The sequence below is a fragment of the Tupaia chinensis genome, unplaced genomic scaffold (genome assembly GCF_000334495.1).
Source record: "Tupaia chinensis unplaced genomic scaffold, TupChi_1.0 Scaffold000054_1, whole genome shotgun sequence".
Lineage (NCBI taxonomy): Eukaryota > Metazoa > Chordata > Mammalia > Scandentia > Tupaiidae > Tupaia > Tupaia belangeri.
In genome coordinates this window covers 2,402,848-2,424,017 of record NW_006159512.1, presented here as the reverse complement: position 1 = coordinate 2,424,017, position 21,170 = coordinate 2,402,848, and the positions used below count along the sequence as shown (strand labels likewise).

Genomic DNA, 21,170 nt, shown 5'->3' with positions numbered 1-21,170 from the left:
GATCATGATATGTTTAGGTTTTTTATTTGATTATTGACCCAATGGTCAATACACACTTTGAAAGGCCACATTCTACCCACAAATATGTACAACTATTATATGTAACTCAGAAATTGTGATAAAAAATTATTATATATATTTTTTGAAGTATGGGTAGAGACCTGCATCTGGTTTTTCTATCCTCACATCTTAATCAGGTGTCTGGCATTCAGGTTTTGTTTTTTTCTTTATAATCAATCACTGTGTGTCATTACAGCATGCAAAATGAATTTTCTCATCAGGAATACACTGTATTTTGATTCAAAGATATTACTATACATATTATCATTAACAGATAATTTTCTGTGTTTGTGTTCCTTAAATGTTTTGCTTCTTTATTTTTCCCCTTGATTCCCTCTCTCTTGCTCTTCCCCATTTCCCACCCTCCTCCCACACTGTCTCTAGTATCTATAGTTGTTCTTCATGCATTTATACATTCCAGTCTTTCAGTTTCTGCCATTGTTTCTGCAGTTTTGCAGAAATTCAGTATATAATGATTGGAGACATACAATGCCTCTCTTTCATAATCTGACTTGCTTTGCTTAGCAGTAAATCGTCTGCATTTATCCACTTTCTTACAAATGTCAGGGTCTCATTGCTTTTTATGACTGAGTAGTATTCCATAGTACATACGTGTCACATTTTTTCGTTCCATTCATTTGTTCTTGGACATTTAGGTTGATTCCATGCCTGAGCAATTGTGAATAATGCTGCTATAAACAAGGATGTGCAAGTGTTTTTCCAAATGAGCATATTTTTATCTTTTGGATAGATATCCAAGAGAGGAATTGCTGGATCATTTAGTATTCCTATTTGTCAGTCTTTAAAGAACCTCCATATTGTTCTCCACAGAGATTGTACTAATTTATATTCTCACCAACAGTGTATGAGAGTTGCTTTTTCTCCACAGCCTTGTCAGCACTTATTGTTCTTTATTTTTTAATCTGAGCCATTCTGACTGGAATTAGATGACATCTCATTGTGGTTTTGATTTGCAAAACCACATTGTGGTTTTGATTTGCCAAATCATCCCTTATGATAAGGGATAATGAGCATATTTATTTATTTACTTATTTTGGCTGTTCATATGTCTTCCTTGGAGAGTTGTCTGTTCAGCTTATTTGTCCATCTTTTAATTGGGTTGATTATTTTTTTCGGGGATAAATTGCTTGAGTTTGTGTATTCTGATTATCAGTCCCTTATCTGGGGCCTAGTTTTTAAATGTATTTTCCCATTTTGAGGGATGTATAATCACTCTAATTATTATTTATTTTGCTATGCAGAAGATTTATAACCTGATGTAATCCCACTTGTCTATTGTTAGGATTATTGCCTGTGTTATTTAAGAACGCTACTCCAGTGTCTCCAAGAGTTCCCCTGTGTTTTTTACCAGAAATTTTATAGCTTGAGGTCTTAAGTTTACATCTTTGATTCATGTTGAGTTGACTTTTATTAGTGGTGAGAGGTAGGTGTCCAGTTTCATCTTTCTGCAAATGGATACTCAGTTTTTCCAGCACCATTTCCTAAAGAGATTTTCTTTTCCCCACTGAATCGTCTGGTGCCCTTTGCCAAAAGTCAGTTGGCTATATGTTTTGGAGTTTAGTTCTGGGACCGCTATTCTTTTCCCTTGGTCTACATGCCTGTTTTTGTGCCAGTGCCATGCTGTTTATCACACTTTTGTAATATATTTTGGGGTCAAGAAGTGAGATGTCTTCTACTCCACTTTTCTTGCTCAGTATTGCTTTGGAAATACAGGGTTTTTCATAATATCAGGCAAATTCTATGATTGTTTTTTCTATATCTGTGAAGAATGTCTCTGGTAATTTGATCAGTATTGTATTAAATATGTATATTAATTTGCATAAAATTGAAAATTTGATTATATTAATTCTTCCAATCCAGGAACATGGGGTGTCTTCTTACTTTTTAGTGTTATTTTCAATTTCTTTTTTTTTTTATTTTTTTATGGTTTTCCCTATAGAGATCTTTGACTTCTTTGGCTAGTTTTATTCCTCGGTATCTTATACATTTTCTGGTTATTGTAAAGGGGATTGCTTTCTTCTATTCTACCTCAGTCTCTTCATTGTTCATGTGTAGAAATGCTGTGGGTTTTTGTATGTTGGTTTTGTATCCTGCCACTTTATTGTATTCATTTATCACTTCCAGGAATTTTTTCATAGATTCTTTTGAGTTTTCTATGCTTATAATTATGTCACCTGCAGATCAAGATAATTTTGCATCTCCTTTTCCTATTCGAATGCCTTTTATTTTAATTCTCTTGTCTGATTACATTAGCTTGGACTTCCTTCTAATACCGTGTTGAAAGGAGTGGAGAATGTGGTTAACTTTGTCTTGTTTCAATTTTTCCTGAAAAGTTTTCACCTTTTCCCCATTCAGAATGATGTTAGTTATGGGTTTTTCAAATATGGCTTTTACTGTGTTGAGAAATGTTCTTTCTGTGCCAATTTTGCTTGGAGTCTTAATCATGACGTTTAATTTTATCAAACATTTTCTCTGCATTGATATGATCATTTGGTTTTTATCTTTCTTTCTGTTAATATGGTGTGTTACATTTATTGTTTTGCATACTTTGAACCACCGTTGCATTCCTGGAATAAAGCATACATGGTCATGGTATATAATCTTTTTTATGTATTGTTGGATACAATTTGCTAGTATCTTTTTTATATAATTTATTTTATTTTATTTATTCATTCATTTATTTTTTTAATTTGACCAGAGAGAGACAGAGGGTGAGAGTGAGAGAGAGAGAAAGTGAGAAAGCAAGCCACCAGATTCAGGACTCAAACCCTGGTCAGCCATGTGGGAGTGTCCAGCACCTTAACAACCACACCACACCTCCCAATTTGCTAATATCTGGTTGAGAATTTTTACAACAATGTTCATCAGAGATACTGGTTTATAATTTTCTTTTTTTGTTATGACCTCATCTATTTGGGGGATGAGGGTGATGAACGCTTCATAAAATAAATTTGGGAAGGTTCCTTTCTTTTAGATGTTTAGAAATAGTTTGAGTAGAATGGGGGTTAGCTCTTCTTTGAAAGTTTTGTAGAATTCAGAAGTGAGCTGTCAGAACCTGGGTTTTTCTTTGTTGGGAGGTTATTTATTTATAATTATTAATTCTCACTTTAAACTGCTTTATATTCTTGAGTTTTATCAGTCTTTTCATAAAATCTGTTTAAAAGGAAAACAAACAAACTGATTCTCTCATATTATCATATAGGTCATCATTAATCTTAAATGACAACTCTTCCTAGAAGCTTTTACATGTTTATAGGTACAGAGTTTGAAGTCACTGGAATGAATCTTCAATGCAGATAATCCAACTATAAATAGTAAGCCGTTAGAGATATTTGTGACGGGAGGGAAGCTTCCCCATAGGCATCAAATTAGTAACATAGGTGACTTACTCTGTCCTCCTCCTCACAGAAGAATGACTCTCTTTGTTTATAAAAATCAGATTCCTTTTAGGTTTCTGGTTTTCTCTGTATTAAATTAATCCTCATTATTTACCTATAGGATAAATGCTTAATTTAACTTGTAACATTTGTGGCTTTGTTTCAGGGAAGCAATGTTATGGAGGATCAGGATTTGTTGGAAATTGGGATCCTTAATTCTGGGCACAGACAAAGAATTCTACAGGCAATCCAGCTTCTTCCAAAGGTAAGCAATGTTTTTACTACCCTAGAGCTATGTGTGGCTCCTGGCAGTAGTAAGTCTAAACATGCAAGAGGTATTAGAATTTAGTTGAATATTTCTACATATTGATGCAACTCAAAAGAGGAGGTCTTCCTGGGTTCAGTTCACATTTAGATTCACAAGACTCTTCTAGCCCATACAAGAAAAGCATAATACAGGAAATCCTGCTGTCCAGCAGGACAGTTTAAGAATTTCTCTTCAGTGGGAGTCCAAATATCAGTTCAAATATCATTCTTGAACCACCCCTCCAGCTAGCTGACAACTCAGATTCAAGAAGACAAGATTCATATTAAATGGGTGTAGAAATATCCTGGATTTAAAAGCCCTTTCCTCCCCCCAAGAGATAGTATCTCTTGTAACAACTCCATAGACTTACCTCCAGGGCCCTGACAAAGGACTTAATTACAAGAGTCATCACTCAGGGGAGTCTGAAGTATGACATACTCATCATATATTTATAGTTCACGTATAGATCCTCCCAGTCCAGATGCAATTTGCCAACCAAATTTTTACTGTAAGCAGTGTGTTACCTAGCAACAGAGTTGACCTTCCGTTTCCAGATAAGGTTTCAAAAGAGCCTAAAGCAAGAGGTAGGATCTGAGCACTAGTCTTTTAAGATATATGGTATTTAAATAGGTAAAGAAAGGGAAAAGTATTTCAGGAGACCAGCAGGAACCTTATAAATATAGGTATGTCCCAGGCAACAAATTACTGGAAGGAACAGAGAAATAATTGATATAAAATTCAGTGGGATTTGCAGAATAATGTGAACATTCTAATGCCATTCAACTATACACTTAAAAATGGTTAATATAAGGGACCAGCAGTTAGCATAATGGCTATGTCGCTGGACTCTCATGTAGTCAACTGTGGTTCAAGTTCCGGACCTGGTGGCTTAAACTCACGCCAGGTGCATGTGCGTGCGTGCCCAAGATCCCAAGAGGAGAATGGAGGAGAAGGGATTGTAGCATGGCCATCCCCACTGGGGGGTGATTTCTCGCCTTCTGTCTCTCTGTCTCTCTCTGTCTTTCTGGCAAGCACACATGCCATATAGCAAAAACAAAACAAAACAAAACAAAAAAAACTCTCCAGAAAAAACAAATGGTTAATATGATAAATTTTGTGTTATGTGTATTTCATGACACTTTAAAAATAATCAAAAGAAAAAAAAATCCAATGCAATTAAAACAGTGTAGAGTGTATTCAGTGATAAAATAGAAAAGGCAGGTTGGGTCAGTTTGTGTCAGACTAAGAAGTTTGAAATTTATTCTGTAGGCACTAGAGAATGGACATGACTAGACTTACTTTAGGTTGTTAAATCTGTAAGCAGTATACAATAAGAATTCGGATGTGGGTTACTCAGTTGGGAAAAGACTATGGGGGCAGGACTGAAAGCAGGGGAGCAGATAAACTATAACAGATGAACCTAGATATACGAGCTTATCCTATGTTTTGTATTCTCTTTTTCCCTTTTCTTTTCCAAAAAGGCTATAATTTCTTCTTCCTAGAATGGAAAAGATAAACAATAATCACTGTTTCTAGGGAAATTATCTGATGAAATCTGGCCAATGACAGCGAAGTGATTTTCTACTGTTAGAAACTCAGCAGTTTTGCAAATTCAAGAAGAGTAAAGCATACAAAGGAATTTAATCATATAATATTCTGCACTAAGGAAAAGAACAGAACATCCTCCAAACTAATTCTAGAAGTAATTCCTGTGAACATATTGTTCATGTCCCTATTTTTGAATCTTTACTTAAAATATTACTTCAAGGGTCAGCTCTTTGGCCTGGTTGTTACGGGAGCCAGATCCCACATGGCCAACCAAGCAGTTCGAATCCCACTCCCAGCAGTTTGAAAAACATGCCAGGTGCATGTTCATGTGCATCATAATCTCAACAGGATAGAGAATGGAGATAAGGGATTGTAATGTGACCATGCTGTTAGTGGAAGCTTTCTTCGTCTCCCTGTCTCTGCTTCTATCTCTGTCTCTCTTTGGTGAGCACACACACCCATTGGCAAATGTTTTTAAATAAGAAAAAAATATACTTCCTTAGCAAATTTTCTTCTCACTTTCAAAAAGGGTTTCTGGATTGCTGTATCTATAGCACCTAACACAGCACTTGGTATATAAAAAATAGGCAGACATGCACTAGGTCAATGGACAATTCTCCCTTTGCGATAGTGCTATCGATCATTTAAAGTTCAACTAAGTAGTATCATATCTCTTCTTTTGTGAAAATTACCCGAAATGGAACCAATTTTCACTTCCTTAGTAATTATCAACCTATTCTAAACCACTTCTTGCCAGACTACCCTAAATTCTAATGAGTCATCCTTTATTAGACTATTTGAATTAATCTCTTTGGTCTTCTCTAGCTTGGACTTTCACAGATTGTAATTTCTGTCCAGGTTACCTTCCTACTCCTCTACTACTGAGTTTCACAGAGCATCTACAACTACCTTTCTAAAATGCCATCAGATCATGTCACATTCTGCTTAAAATCTCCAGCAGAAGTCCTTCTCAGTTACAAAAATATCTTTTTCTTTGACCTGCAAAATCAGTAGGATTTGGTCCTTTCCACCTCTTTTATTTCATCCCTAACCCTAACCCTACACTCTTACACTCTAACCATGTAACTTTCTTTTTTGTTCTCAAACAGGATTAGCTCATTTTTTGCCTCAAAAGCTTTCTGTATTGGTCCTTGTGTCTGGAAAACCCTTCCTACAGAGCTTCATGTGTTGCTTCTAACCATCAAGTCTCTACTCAGATGCTATCCCTCGCAGAGAACTTCATGACCTAGGAGTCACACCCTGTTATCACTGTCTTTGATACTGCCTTGCTTTGTTTTTGTTTATAGCACTCACACCTACCAGAAGTTGTATTTATTTGTTTGTTTTCTTCTGTATTTTCTATCTCCCATCTTGCCCACAGGAAACAAGATGAATGAGATCAGGGACTTTGACTCTCTTGTTCTTTTCTATAAAACCAGCCCCTAGAACAGTGTCTGACACATAGTAGTAGTCAAGAAATATATGTGAGGGACCAGCAGTTAGCCTAATGGCTATGTCGCTGGACTCCCATGTAGTCGACCGCGGTTCAAGTCCCGGACCCGGTGGCTTAAAACTCCCACTGGGCATGTGTGCGTGTGTGCCCAAGATCCCAAGAGGAGAATGGAGGAGAAGGGATTGCAGTGTGGCCATCCCCCCGGGGGGGTGATTTCTCGCTTTCTGTCTCTCTGTCTCTCTCTGTCTGTCTGGGGAGCTCATGTGCCCTATGGCAAAAACCTCTAAAAAAAAAAAAAAAGAAAAGAAAAGAAATATATGTGAGGGACCAGCAGTTAGCCTAATGGCTATGTCGCTGGACTCCCATGTAGTCGACCGCGGTTCAAGTCCCGGACCCGGTGGCTTAAAACTCCCACTGGGCATGTGTGCGTGTGTGCCCAAGATCCCAAGAGGAGAATGGAGGAGAAGGGATTGCAGTGTGGCCATCCCCCCGGGGGGGTGATTTCTCGCTTTCTGTCTCTCTGTCTCTCTCTGTCTGTCTGGGGAGCTCATGTGCCCTATGGCAAAAACCTCTAAAAAAAAAAAAAAAGAAAAGAAAAGAAAAGAAATATATGTGAAATGAGGGTATAAATGATACTTCTGTGACTTTAGGAACTCATGCTTGTTCTGTCTGAAGGTACTAACAATATTTTTCCATTTCTATGGTATAAGCATCCTGAGGGCAGACAGTTCAACATCTTTGAATTTTCTGTAGTGTTTGGCCCAGTACCTTGTAAGCCAAGCTGGCAAGACATTGATGCTATGCAGGCTGAGACCACATGAGAGACCCTGGTATGATTCCCAGCCCATTCTAACATAGTCAGGCATGGTGGCATGTGCCTATAGTCCCACCTACTCCAGAGGTTGTGGCAGGAGGATTATAAGCTTAATGCTAACCTGGGCAACATAGCAAGATTCTGTCTGAAAAAGCCAGACATGGTGGCACATACCTACTGTCCAGCTATTTGGAAGGCTAAGGCAGGAGGATCATGATGGAGCAAAACCTTGTCTTAAAAAAAAAAAAAGAAGAAGAATAAATGAATGATGCATAAATTAATATTTTCTTTACATGTCAATCAAACATAATTTTTAAATCAGAGTGCCTCAATTTTTTTTTTTTAAGTTTTTCACCGAAGAGCATGTGTGTTTGCTGGAGAGAGACAGAGAGAAACAGTGAGAAGGAAAATGAGAAATCACCCTCTGGGGGTGGGGGAGATGGCTACACCACAATCCATTCTTCTCCATTCTGAAATTTGGGGCATGCATATACACACACCCAGTGTGATGTTCAAGTCACTGGGTCCAGGACTCGAACTTCAGTCGGCCATGTGGGAGTCCAGGACCTTAACCACCACACCACTCGCTGACCCTTCAGATTGTCTCAGTTTTAAGATTTATCTATAATCTCATACATTCCTTTTGATAATAAGAAACAAAAGAACCTGAACCCACAATTATTTGAAGAACAAATGGAGTGTTTATTTTTAAGACAGAGTATCATTCTCATTTAGAGAAAACAACGTAATAAAGACAATAGAAGATTAGGCTTCTATCAAGGAGCTAATGCAGAAGTGCTTACTATGCACAGAAATGAATAGAGAATATATAAAAACATCCAAACACATGTCCAACTGCACAAACAGAATGTTATAATGCTACAAATTATTGCTTTGCCTTCTTAGGTAATGAGCCCAATCTTCAGACGGTTAATAGCGTAATTTTACTGCCAGCAAATTCATCTGCATTCTAACTTTGCACTGCCAGAAAATAGGCAAAATGTCTCTCCATTTTGTTTATACAACTTTGGGTCTTCACAATATTTGTGTTCTTCATCTGTCATAAAAAATATCCTATGATTGCTACCTGGGATCCTTTAATTAACATACTGTGTTTTGGAAGTGGCAAGATTGTCCTTAAACAGAGAAAAGGTAGTTTGCTAAGTACAATCTTGATCTGTTAGCACACTCCAAAGCATGTTATTTGTGCTTTATGTGTATTCATTGTTTCAAAGAAAAATGTTTATTTCTTTAGTAATAATGGCATTCTGTAATATGTCCTTTTTCATATTGAAATACTTATCCTTGCAAACATTAGCATGTTCTCAAGTACACTTTTGATACGTTCAACACACAAACTACATTACATGTGCTCTAAGCATAGACATCTTTAGAATAGTAATCACATTCATTTCTTCCTCAGCCATTCTTTCCCTGTCTTTGAAATACTTGACCTTCAGTAGAAAAACTTCACTAAAGATTTTTGCTCAGCATCCACTTCCTTTTCCTACCCCCTACCCAGTTGTTTCTGAGGTCTGGGTTTCCTTGAACTTCCAAAGATCAAATTTCACTCTTTTCCCTTCTTAAGGATGGAAATAACCCAAAATTCCATAAGAAAATAGTTTGTTATGTACTGTCCTAGAAACTATACTCGGGTGTTTTTTCCTGTTCCTGGGGCACAAGGGAATTATCTGATTACTTCTTTGCAATGTATAACTTGACCTTTTTCCAGGCCAGAACTCTATGCGGCTAAATCCTCAGATAATCCTCTAATATAGTTCTTTTTTTTTTTTTTCTTGAAAGAGAATTTTTGCTATAGGGCATGTTCGTTGCCAGAGAGACAGAGAGAAAGAGGGTGTGAAATTACCTTCCCCCCACACACCCCAAGCAGCGATAGCCATGCCACATGCCACAGTCTCTTCTTCTCCATTCTCCTCTCAGGATTTTGGACATGCACACACATGCACCAGTGTGTTTCAAGCTGCTGTGTCCAGGAGTTGAACCGTGGTTGGCCATGTGGGAATCCAGTGCCTTAATCACTATGCCACCTGCTGGCCCCACGTTTCCATTCCTTAAAGGGCCTACTTGCTTTTGTCCTTTGATAATGCAACACCTGAAGGTCAGGTATTCAAAAGACTTCCATTTTAAAAGTTTGCGGTACTTTGTGTTGGGCCCACATTGTATCTGCTGTTTTAATCTCTCTTACTGATTTGAAAATATACTTCAGCACACAAGCAACTTTAATATTGTATGGTCACTCAATTTTAAAATATTTCTTCTTCCAATATTTGCTGTTTCATTACATCTTTTGGAACTATTTAGTAGTTTATACTCGCTATCCCCTTCCCTTGTTCTCACTCATCACTCAACTTGCTTGGGTCTGACTTGTTCCTCTGCTGCCACTCACACCACCAGTAACCAGCAGAGCAGAAATCCCACAAGTCCCTTTCCATCTTCACTTTACTTTGACATTGAGGACTGTCAATGTCATCTCCTTTCAGCTCCACAACACCTGGTTACCCTCTGCCTCTCTGTTGTTCTCTCTCCTTTGCCTACTCATCCTCTTCAGTTAGTCCTTAGAGTGTTTCGAAAACTCAAACTGCAAACTATTTGATGACTAGCATTCTTATCACAAGATTCTGGACCACACTCAGTCTCTGAAATTCATCATTTGGTTCATTGCTATCATATTTATACTTCACAGCATAATGAACATCAATATTTTAGCTGCCCTTCATGTCTAAGTTCACTTTGATTTAACCAATGTTTGTTGGAGTTAAATATTTTCAATGTTTTCTTTCACCTAATGGCACTGACCACCTCTGACTGGATTAAATTACCCCCTTTCCTTTCCTCGTTTTGAGGAAGTTAAAAGAGATCATTTTATTTAGGCCTGAATAGAGCAAAGAGATCAAAGTAAGAGTGGGATGGGGGAGTTTCTGAGCAGAGATATAGAGGCTCACTAAAAAAAAAAAAAAAAAAAAAAAAAAAAAAAAAAAAAAAAAAAAAACAAAAAAAAAACCGAGAACTCAAACACTTTTAAAAGCAAGACATTGGTTCCAGGTGTTTGTACAGCAACAGAACAACTGAACCCACATGGGAAGTTCCCGGCTCATGTCCCAGGACCTCCCTGAGCAAACCAGGTATGTGTGCATACTCCTGATCTGGCCTGCTGAGGTTGGGACTGAATCAAGGCATGAAGGTCCTATTGGGAATAGCTCTTTTTCTCTGTCAGAAGAAATAAATACATTGACTTTAAAAAAATTATTAAAAGGGCAAGATAATATGAAGAAACATGGTGTGGCAAACTGGAGGGCATAATACTATCCCCCTCCCCAAATTGTAGTATTGTATTTTTGGATTTTTTTTTCTTTTTACAACTATTTTGTTAACAAAACAAAGCACTGGAGACCAAATTTGGCTATAGATGTCATTTTACTGCTCTTGTGTCATAGGAGAAGACAACCTTTCCAGAATTTGAAGTCTTATTATTTCAGAATTTGAAAGGTGTGTTATGAAAATGACACCATCTTAATTTGCCTTTCTGTCTAAGACTGTCTTAAATACTAGTTCTTTGTAGATCCCTATAATTCAGATGCTTCTTAATTCTGGTCAGTGGTTGATGCAGATGTGTGTAAAGCCTTAGGGGAAAATTGTACAACCAAATGCAATTTCTTGAAAAGTCTAGAAAGGAAGATTCAGTATTACTTCCCTGTCACTAAGAAAAATGATAGGAACTCATTCCTATTTCTTCTGCTATTTTTCAAAGGGCAATGACAAAATACAGGCTACAGGCACAGATGCTCTCTCGGTACCTTTTGACAGGGTAACTTTTCATTCTCCCATCCCATCACTCACTCTCCATCTACCTTCATGTTTTTACTTGCTCTTTGTTTCTTGTCACTGACCTGTGTCTTAAACAGTGCCACCCAACGTTGGCCTACCACCCAGTAGGTACCAATTAAAGATAAACCATCAAACAAGATTTCACCCAGATGTACATTTATCACTGGCATGTAGGTCCTAACCTAAAGTAAATACACAAGTGGGTTCAATATAACTGAGGGCATGGAGTAGTCTACTGATGAGATAGGCTGTGGTATTCCCAGGGACCTTACGAGTTTCATTCAGCTCTGAAAGTGTCTGATTGTTCTGGAAGAGATAAATCTGCTCACTAAAATCAGCGTTTGTCAACCTTTTCTGTAAAAAGCCAGATTACAAGTATTTTACACTTTGCAGGCCATATGTCCTCTGTTGCAGCTACTTGACCCTTTTGTAGAGTGAAAGCAATCACAGACCATTCAGTAATGAATGAGCATGGCTGTGTCCAATAAAACTTCATTTGCAGAAACAGAAAATGGGCTGCATTCACCTGTAGCCATAAATTGCTGACCTCCCTAACTACTTACACCTCCAGCTGTATTGTTTCCTTCTAGACAGGAAACAAACTAAGATCGGAAATATAGCCTACTGTGTCAGACTAATGAAGAGTTTTTCCCATTTTTCAAAGATGTTTCCCAAGCCTCCTCACATCATCCAAAAAAATCTGTGTAACAATGGTCTTTTGTAGTGATTAATGGAGATACATTGACTGTATGTCTGTTGGAAAATGTGTCAGCCTCTTTGGCCATCTGTGTGTGACAACATACTGCTCAGTGTTCACCATCTATTTCAGTAAACAGATATTTATCGAATACTTCTATACTCTCAGATCTGGCCCCAGAACTATAACTCTCCCAATGCACTATTCCCATGCCTCAAATTCTCTTACTTCTCCTTCCTTTTCTTTTCTTTTTTAAGAGAGATCTTTACTATGGGGCACATGTGCTCAGCAGAGAGGTAGAGAGACAGTAAGAAATCACCCCCAAAGGGGGATGGCCATGCCACAATCCCTTCTCCTTCAACCTCCTCTTGGGATTTTGGGCATCCACGCACATGTGCCTCATGTTGTTTTAAGCCGCCAGGTCCAAGACTCAAACCATGGTCACCTGTGTGGTAGTCCAGTGATGTAATCATTATGCCATCCATTGGTCCCTCTCCTTCCTTTTCTTAATAGTCCTTCATTAGCTTCTTATGCTTAGTCTATTTTACACATTGATATTTCCCAGAATGCAGTCTTCCTCTCTTCTCCTTTTCTCCCATACTCTACAGGTTCCTCCATCAGTCCCACATAACTTTCACTGACACACGTTGATTCACCCCCAAACCTCTATCTCTTGGTTTGTTGATCTATTTGCCTTAAGGATATGTACATCTGGATGTAATACAGAAACTTTCCAAACTGAATGCCATCTTCTTCAAAAAACATGGCCTCATCCTATTATATTTATCTTTATCCATTCATTCTACAAATAGTTATGAATGCCTATTATGTACTTAGCCCTAGGATTATATATATATATATATGCTATAGGGTGCGTGCGCTAGCCAGAAAGACAGAGAGAGACCAAGAGAAAGTGAGAAGTTAACCCCCAGGGGGAATGGCCATGCCACCATCCCTTCTCCTCCATTTTCCTCTTGGGATCTTGGGCACACAAGCCCATGTGCCGGGTGTGAGTTTAAACCACCAGGTCTGGGACTGAAACCGTGGTCAACTACTTGAGTCCAGTGACATAGCCATTATGCCAACTGCTAATCCCAGCCCTAGGATTATATTAATAAGTAGTAAGAACAAGGGCCTTATCCTCACAAAATGAATATTGCAGTGAGGAAATTGGATAGAGAGAGATAGAGAAAGATACTTAATGGCATTTCTTTATGATATATACATAACATCATATTTTATTATAATATATACAATTTTATATTAACTATATTAATGTAATTATATTAATTAAATCATTGATTAAATAATTGGATTCAATTTGTTGTCTATATTATATGCACAGTATGTATAGTATATTACACATATTTATATATTGTAAAATGTGTATAATGTTTAATATATACTATATTACATGTACTTATCTATTAAAATGTATGTTATAGATTAGGATAATAGATAATAAAGAAGTGTCATTTTAAATGACACAAAGTACTGGAAATATACTCAGAAGAAGCAGCTATCTTGCTAGAAGACTATAAAGGATTACTTTTTCAGGAGAAACATTGATGCCATTAGAGAATTGAAAAGGAGGGAATTTTTTAAGAGTTTTGATCTTAAGGTCAAAAACTTAAGTAATTCAGAGTATATAAATTTTGAAATGACAATAAGTCATTCAAATAATTATTATTCCTTAGCCTGGCACACTGTATAATTAGGATAGTGAACTCTAGACACTGTCACAAACAACTTCACAATCTCGGTGATTTAACACTGTTAAATTTATTTCTCACTCATGCTAAGTCAAATGTGAGTCAGGCAGCTCTCTTCCAAGAAATAACTCAGGGACCAGGTTTCTTCCATCATGGGCTCTTTCATCTCAGATGTCCCCTCCCCTCCCTTGCTGGAGATTGGGATCTTTGCTATTTTTATCTTTATTTCCTAAGCCTGGAGTACATAGCCCCTGGACATAGTAATGCTAATTTAATCTTTATTAGACCAGACTGAGCCAAACAAGAATGCAGTCAATCTTAAATGGGTCAGGTCAGAACTCCCAAAGATGTTTTCTGACTTAGTACCTTTATTTTTCAATGTTTTAAGATAAATACAAAGAAGCAATGCAGGTTCTGTGGGCATAGAGCACCCACAACACATGGGGGAATGTCTGCTTTTCCTGGAGAAATTTCCTCCCGCATGCCTCATGCTTTCTGTTTTCAAATAAAACCAATAACTAGTCTGTTCCTCAGGAGTATAGAAAGAAAGTCCAACGCTTATAAACCCTTGATGCCCTTTGAAATGACAAATCACAGTGCATAACAGGGTGCAAAATAGCCATAACTATAAAGGCTAGATAGATATTCAAAGAACTGCTGGGCAGAGCACAGTACAATCCAAACTTGCTTACCAGTTGGGAATATTGCTACTGCATTCTTTCTAAGCTAAAGAGGGAGGGTTTTTTTTAATATCTTATTTTAAATGAATTTATATCTTAGACTAGTTTATTACGTAGACCAGTGATCAGTAATACTATTTTTACTCAATTCCCTCCCGCAATGTTTTCAGGGAAATAGGGAAGGAATTGGGCAAGTGAACAGATTCTGATCTATTGCTACTCCCAGCAGCTTTCATCATTCAACTCTGAGAAGTTCATCTCCATTTAGTAAAGAACAATGGTTCCCTCGGACTTATACTACAATCAGGAGAGAGAATAATAGGGATTCAGCTATCCAAGTACATTTTCTTCCTTACATAATTCTTCAAAAACTAATCACCATTTATAACCAGAAAACACCTTTAAATGTCCATCTTTATCCTGTGATCCAAGTCATTTCGCTGAAGAGGAGAGTAAATCCTGGTTCTAGTCATTGATTTGCCCCCACACAGATTACTCCTCAGTATCAGAACTGGAACTGAATCTCAGGGATCTGCACTCGATAAATTTCCTCCTGAGCAAATACCATGCTGTATCAGAGACTCCAGGGTGTGAGAATGCTTGTGGTTTTGTAAGAAAAAATGAAGAGGGGCAGAAAAGGAAAAGAGCGAGTGACTAAAAGCAAGAACAGGGATTATTTATAAAATTAGGCTTCCTTTTAAGTTTCAGTTTAAAAGGCAGTTTTTCAACCTCCATAGACCACTGAACTCCTTTCTAAAGGCTGGAAGAGAAGGGCTGTGGCAGGGATCCAAGAGCCCTAGGAAGACAGGAATAAGAGACACAAAAAAATAAGAAAGGCAGACATAGAACATGTGATCTGTCTAGTGGCTACCAGGGTTCAAATCGCTTGTTTACCCTTGAAGGTAGTCAATGAAGCTTAACTGATTGTGTTGCTATTTCAAAAACAGAAAGGCATAATGCAATGAAGTAAGATAATTGTATTTATTTTCATCTTTTTTTTTTTAAGAGAGATTTTCGCTATGCACTCACTGGAGGGGCAAAGAGAGACAGAAAGTGAGAAATCACCCCTTGAGGGGATGGCCATGCCACAATCTCTTCTCCATTATCCTCTCTGGACTTTGGGCATGCATGCACATGCACCCAGCACGAGTTTTAAGCCACTGGGTCCACAGCCAACTACATGAGAGTCCAGCATTATAACCATTATACCATCTGCTGGTCCCTATTTATTTTCATCTTTAATCTGAGTAGAAAGGAAGGGAAGTTGGTCAAGATGGAAGGATATTCTTAAGAAGGGACTCTTGAGAGTATTAAACTCCATGGAGATGACATTTTTATAGAATTAAACCAAGCAGTGTGGAATAATGGTTGGGAACATGATCTGACACCCTGAGTTTGAATCTGGGCTCTACTCTTTACCTAACTCTGCAACCAATGGCAAGTGGCTAAAGCTTTTTGTGCCATTTCCTCATATTTAAAGTGGATGTAATAATTTATCTTACTTGGAGGGGTATTGTGAGAATTAAATGAGCCAATATTCATGAAGCATTTCAATAGAACTTGACACAACCTATGCATTATATTTGTGTCTACTAAATAAATTCTTAAGGAGAAGGTTAAAGATGAACCAAGAAAAAAGTGAGGTTTCTTTAGCTCATTAATTATGTCTGAAAAGTCTGCTCCAGGCATAAATAATAAGCAAAATGAATCTCCTTTTATTTATTCATTCAACAGATATTATGAACCACCTACTACATACCAGGCACTGTGCTAGCTGTTGAAAATTTGGTGTTAGGAAACAAGACCTGCAAGAACACTGTCCTCATGCGACTCATATTCTAGAGGGAGACCTGGACAAAGAGAAGTAAAAATATGTAATTTCAGGTAATGATCAATGCTATGGAGAAATAATAGGAAAGGGAATGGACAGGGAATGACAGGAATATGTGAGCCTCAGGCAGTCTGAGTTCTCAGCCATCTCCCTATATTGTCTAAACACTATACTACAAAGCCCAATATGGATATTAAGGGAATATTGAGAGGAATAAGCTAAAAATCCACTTAAGGCATCTTTAAGGAATTTGTAATCTTGCTGGGACTTAAAAATGAACTCTCTTGAGCTGTTCTTTAAGCATAAGTTATCCTAGTCATGTCACCTTAAGCAAGTTACTTAAATTCTCTAATCCTCAGTTTCCTTATCTATAAGATGGAGATAATAGTGAATCTATAGAATTAGATTGTTGTGAATTGTAAATTTTAAAATGGATAGGAAGTTCTAGCATTGAAGACTCAATACTAATTTTGACCAATTCCATTTATCCAATAAGTACTTACCAAATTAACAAAAATTAATGAATTTTAGACATTGCTCTTCTTGCCTAGGGCCAAGAAGTAACAAAAAGGGATTTGTTTACTAATATAAGAAAGCCTGTAATGAAAAATACCCATGACTGCCCATGAGCTTTCCTTTTTCTGATAGTAGATTTCTTTTTCTTTTTTTTTTTTGAAACTTTTTTTTAATTAATTAATTTACATTCATTCCCTAAGCATCGTTACAGTATACAAAATATGATTTCACATCCAGAACTGCATAGTGGCTTAATCATGCATGTTATCATCAATAATTTTCCATTTCTAGTTTAATATATATGTGTGTGTGTGTGTGTGTGTGTGTGTGTGTGTGTGTGTGTGTCTGACCCTCTGTCCTTTCCCACCCTCTCCCACACTATCTCTGGTGTCTACAGTTGTTTTCCATTCCTTTTCCCCCCACATTTTATTGATCACACAATTTCTTATGTAATCTAACTACTTTCAATAGGAAGTTCAGCTGGTAATTTCAAGAAAAGCAGTTTTAACTTAATAAATCAAAGAAATGCTAAGGAACTTTGCTTAAAACTTAAAGCTGGGAAAGAGGTTAGGATTCTGTTCAAATAGGAGGTACATGAACCTATTGAGAGCTCAAGACAGTACAAAAATCCTTAAAACCAGAAAGCAAAGCCTAGAAGAAAATCAGCAATGTTTTAATCAAAAGTCATAAAATTCTATTTCACCAGTTCAGTCTCATGTACTTAATCTATCTTCTGTTGCGGTTCAACCTTCCCGATTAAATTCTGGGGTATAATAAGCAACTCCAGACTTGTCCCTACGATTAAGTTGGGCATTTTCTTAGTTTTTGAACTCTTATTTCTGTGTGTCTGTATTTAATTTTCCTGGTATAGCACTCCCTTGAAAACTTGGAGATCTGGCCTGGTGTTGGTAAATTCTTTCAGGTTTTGTTTACCTGAGAATGTTCTTGTCTTTTCTTCCCATATGAAGGATAATTTTGCCGGGTACAGTATTCTTGGTTCAAATTGCTTTTGCCTTAACACTTTGAATATATTTTCTCATTCTTTCCTCGCTCACATTCTTTCCGATGAGAGGTCTGTTGTTAGCCTGATAGGATATCCTTTGTAGGTAACTTGCCAGTTTTCTCTTGCCAATCTTAGTATCTTGTCTTTGTCTGTGGTTTAGATCAATCTGCCTAGAATATGTCTTGGAGAAGATCTTCTGGGGTTGATTCTATTTGGAGTCCTTTGTATTTCTTGGGACTGGATCTTTGAGTGCCTCTCTAGATTTGGAAAGTTTTCTTACAGGATTTCATGGAATAGATTATTAATGCCCTTATGAGTCTCTTCACCTTCTGGAATACCGATTATCTGGATGTTTGGACATTTGATGGTATCTAGTATTTTTTGTATATTATTCTCATTTTTTTCTGAGTCTTTGTGGTGGATTTTTCTATGCCAGCAATCTTCTCTTCTTCATATGAGATTTGATTTTCTGTATGATCTAGTCTGCTTTTAAAACTTTAAAGGGAGATTTTGACTTCCTGTATTATAGCCTTCATCTCTAACAGGTCCATTTCATTCTATTTTAAAGTGTGTAATTCCTCTTTTAGATCTTGCAAGAATTTCCTCACCTCCTGGAACTTGTTAGCTGCCTCTTTAGCAGTTCATTGTCTCTCTTTTCTTCCATCTCTGTTAGCTTTGTCACTATGAATAGTCTAAATTCTTTATCTGACATTTCTGTGAGTTTCATTGTACTGTCTGAGGATGAAGAGGAGTTATTTTTTTCCCTTGGAGGAGAGATATTTTCTTGCTTTCCCATATTTCTTGTGGCCCTGTGGTGATTTCTAGGCATCTGATGGATGGTGTGTTTCTTCCTAATTCTTGAAGTTCAATCTGAGTGTTCAGGAGCATGCAGAAGGAGTTGATCTGGAATCTTTTTGCCATTCCATTTTTATCCCTTTGTGCAGCAGATTCAGTGGATATTGAGGAATATACTAAACCTAATAGTATTTGGATGTTTGGCTATGGTTCCCTTAGATCCATCTAGAAACACAGAAAATGGAAATTGAGGAGAAGAGTAATGACAAAAAAAAAAAAAAGAAAAGGAAAGAGAGAGAGAGAAACAAAAAGAAAGAAACAGAAAAAAAGAAGAAGAAAATTGAAAAAAAAATTTACTGTTTTTTAAAGCAAAAAATAAAAACTTGGTGTGCCACGTGCAATCCCTCATTCTCAGGAGCCATGGATTCTTCTTCTGAAGGCCTGCCCCTTGCCTCTCCTGGATGAGCAGGAGAAAGGGGATTATTAGTGAGATAAGGTGGGGCTGATAGCAATAGAATACCTTAAATTTTTTTAAAAAGGAAAAATTACAAAAAGATGAGAAGACAAAGGCAGAGAGAGACAGAGACAGAGAGAAAGCTAAAGGGGCTCCCTACCACTTGAGTTTGTGGGCTGGAGGCTGAATTACCAGTAGAAAATCTTCATTTCTTACAATGCTGATTGTCCATATTCTCTGGAAGAAAAATACAAAGCTTTCAGATTTGATTGTCATCTACTAAATTAATCATGTTGGAATTAGGGCTACTGTTTAATCCCTGGAAAGCTAGAAAAGAAGGTGTTAAAGGTCCTAACTAAGGTCTTCCTATTTAGAGATTAAATGAATAAGCATAATACTGAGAAGTCTTCCTCTCTGCAGCTCTTAGGGGTAATGTAGGCAGAGGAGTCAGAAGAAGAAGGGAAATAGAGAGTACCCTAAAAGCAAGAACTCAATCAATGTAGGTGGCATAAAATGAGATGAAAGTGAACCAAGAAACTAAGTAGTCAGACTTTGACAGTATGATTCCATTAAATTGTAAGGACATTGTGATTTTAAGAAAAATAGAGCTATGTGAACTTATTCAAAAGCAATTAAAAGAACATATCCATCATTTTGAATAGGCATCATCATCTGCCTTTACTATATAATTTAAATAAATACTAACTTAATAATTGAATAGATTTGGTTGTATTTTCTTTCTTCCTTCCTCCCTTTCTTTCTTTTTTGTTCTTTTTTTTTCTTTTTAAGTTTTTGCCAGAGGGCATATGTACTTGCCAGAGAGAGCCAATGAGGTAAAGTGAGAAATCACCCCCCCACCCCCACCAGGAGATATGGCCATGCTACAATCCCTTCTCCTCCTATGTGGACATGCACACACACACACACACACACACACACACACACACACACACACACTGTGATTTTCAAGTAGCCAGGTCTGGGACTTGAATCATAGTTGGCTTTGTGGGAGTCCAGTGCCTTAACCACTATACTGCCTGTGGGCTCCTGTTTCCTATTTTTAAGAAATAGCATTCAAATAAAAAGTTCCTCTTTAATTTATGTCTGTAAATACATTGAGCATCTACTTATATCCCAGCTAGTGCAAGGAGGAAAAAATATATGAAATTACATAATATGTGGCTTCAGGGAGATTTTTAGTCTATCAAAGGAAGTCAGACCAAAGCATGGTACTGTTAATTCAAGGCAGAGCACCGAATGGGATATAATAGTAGTAAAAATAGAAACTTTGAATGTTAAATGGAAGGGAAAGTCTTGTCTGTTCAGCAAATCAGAAGAGGTTTCCTGGAGGAAGAGGTACCTAAGTCAGAAATCACTCATTCCTATGTACTTTAAAAACTTAATTGTGGGAGTTTTACAATAGCTCATGACACTCCAAGCAAAAAAGTGACCCAAAACATTTAATTAGCTGTTCAAGGAGATAAATATGCTATTTTCCCCATTTATAATATCCCTCCTCTGAAATATAGCTAGTGCCGTCAACCCTGCTATGAATTCTATTCATCATTTTACCCTTCCAGCTATAAAGAGTCAAATACTTCAAGCCCAAGCAGATAACCTGTAGTCAGCATCAACAGAGCAGGCTGCACAAGTGACATAGTTAATATTCTCCATCCTCTAAACAAAGCACTATTTTATTACATGGTACTTCTTTGCACTTATTTTCTTTGTTGCTAAACATTGAGATTTTTTATTCCAAAGACAGGTACCCTTATGTTCATCTTTTGTCTTTGAGTAATGTTCTGATAGTTGATCTTCTGTGGACCCATAATGAACTCTACATGAGAGTACACATTCTTCAAAACATTCTTGAGCCCCCTAGAAATCCCTATGCAGGATAAATCCCTCTGTTAATAGTAAAAAGTTAAATAGAAATGTCCTATGGGCAGGGTTCTATTCTAAGTACCATTAAATTAACTGTAAATCTCAAAATTAAATACCTAATTTACAAGTTAAAAAATTAAGAACAGAGTAGTTAAGTAACTTGCCTAAGTTC

General features: G+C 37.1%; 1 protein-coding gene across 13 annotated transcripts in view; it reads left to right on the top strand.

Annotated features, from left to right (window-relative positions):
- ANKS1B (ankyrin repeat and sterile alpha motif domain containing 1B) overlaps positions 1-21,170 on the top strand; it is a 1,163,098-nt gene that overhangs the window by 789,416 nt on the left and 352,512 nt on the right. For all 13 annotated transcript variants that reach the window (XM_027775658.1, XM_027775657.1, XM_027775654.1 and 10 more), the window contains one exon: positions 3,625-3,723. In XM_027775658.1, the coding sequence (XP_027631459.1) occupies positions 3,625-3,723 (99 nt within the window). The remainder of the gene's footprint in view (positions 1-3,624; positions 3,724-21,170) is intronic.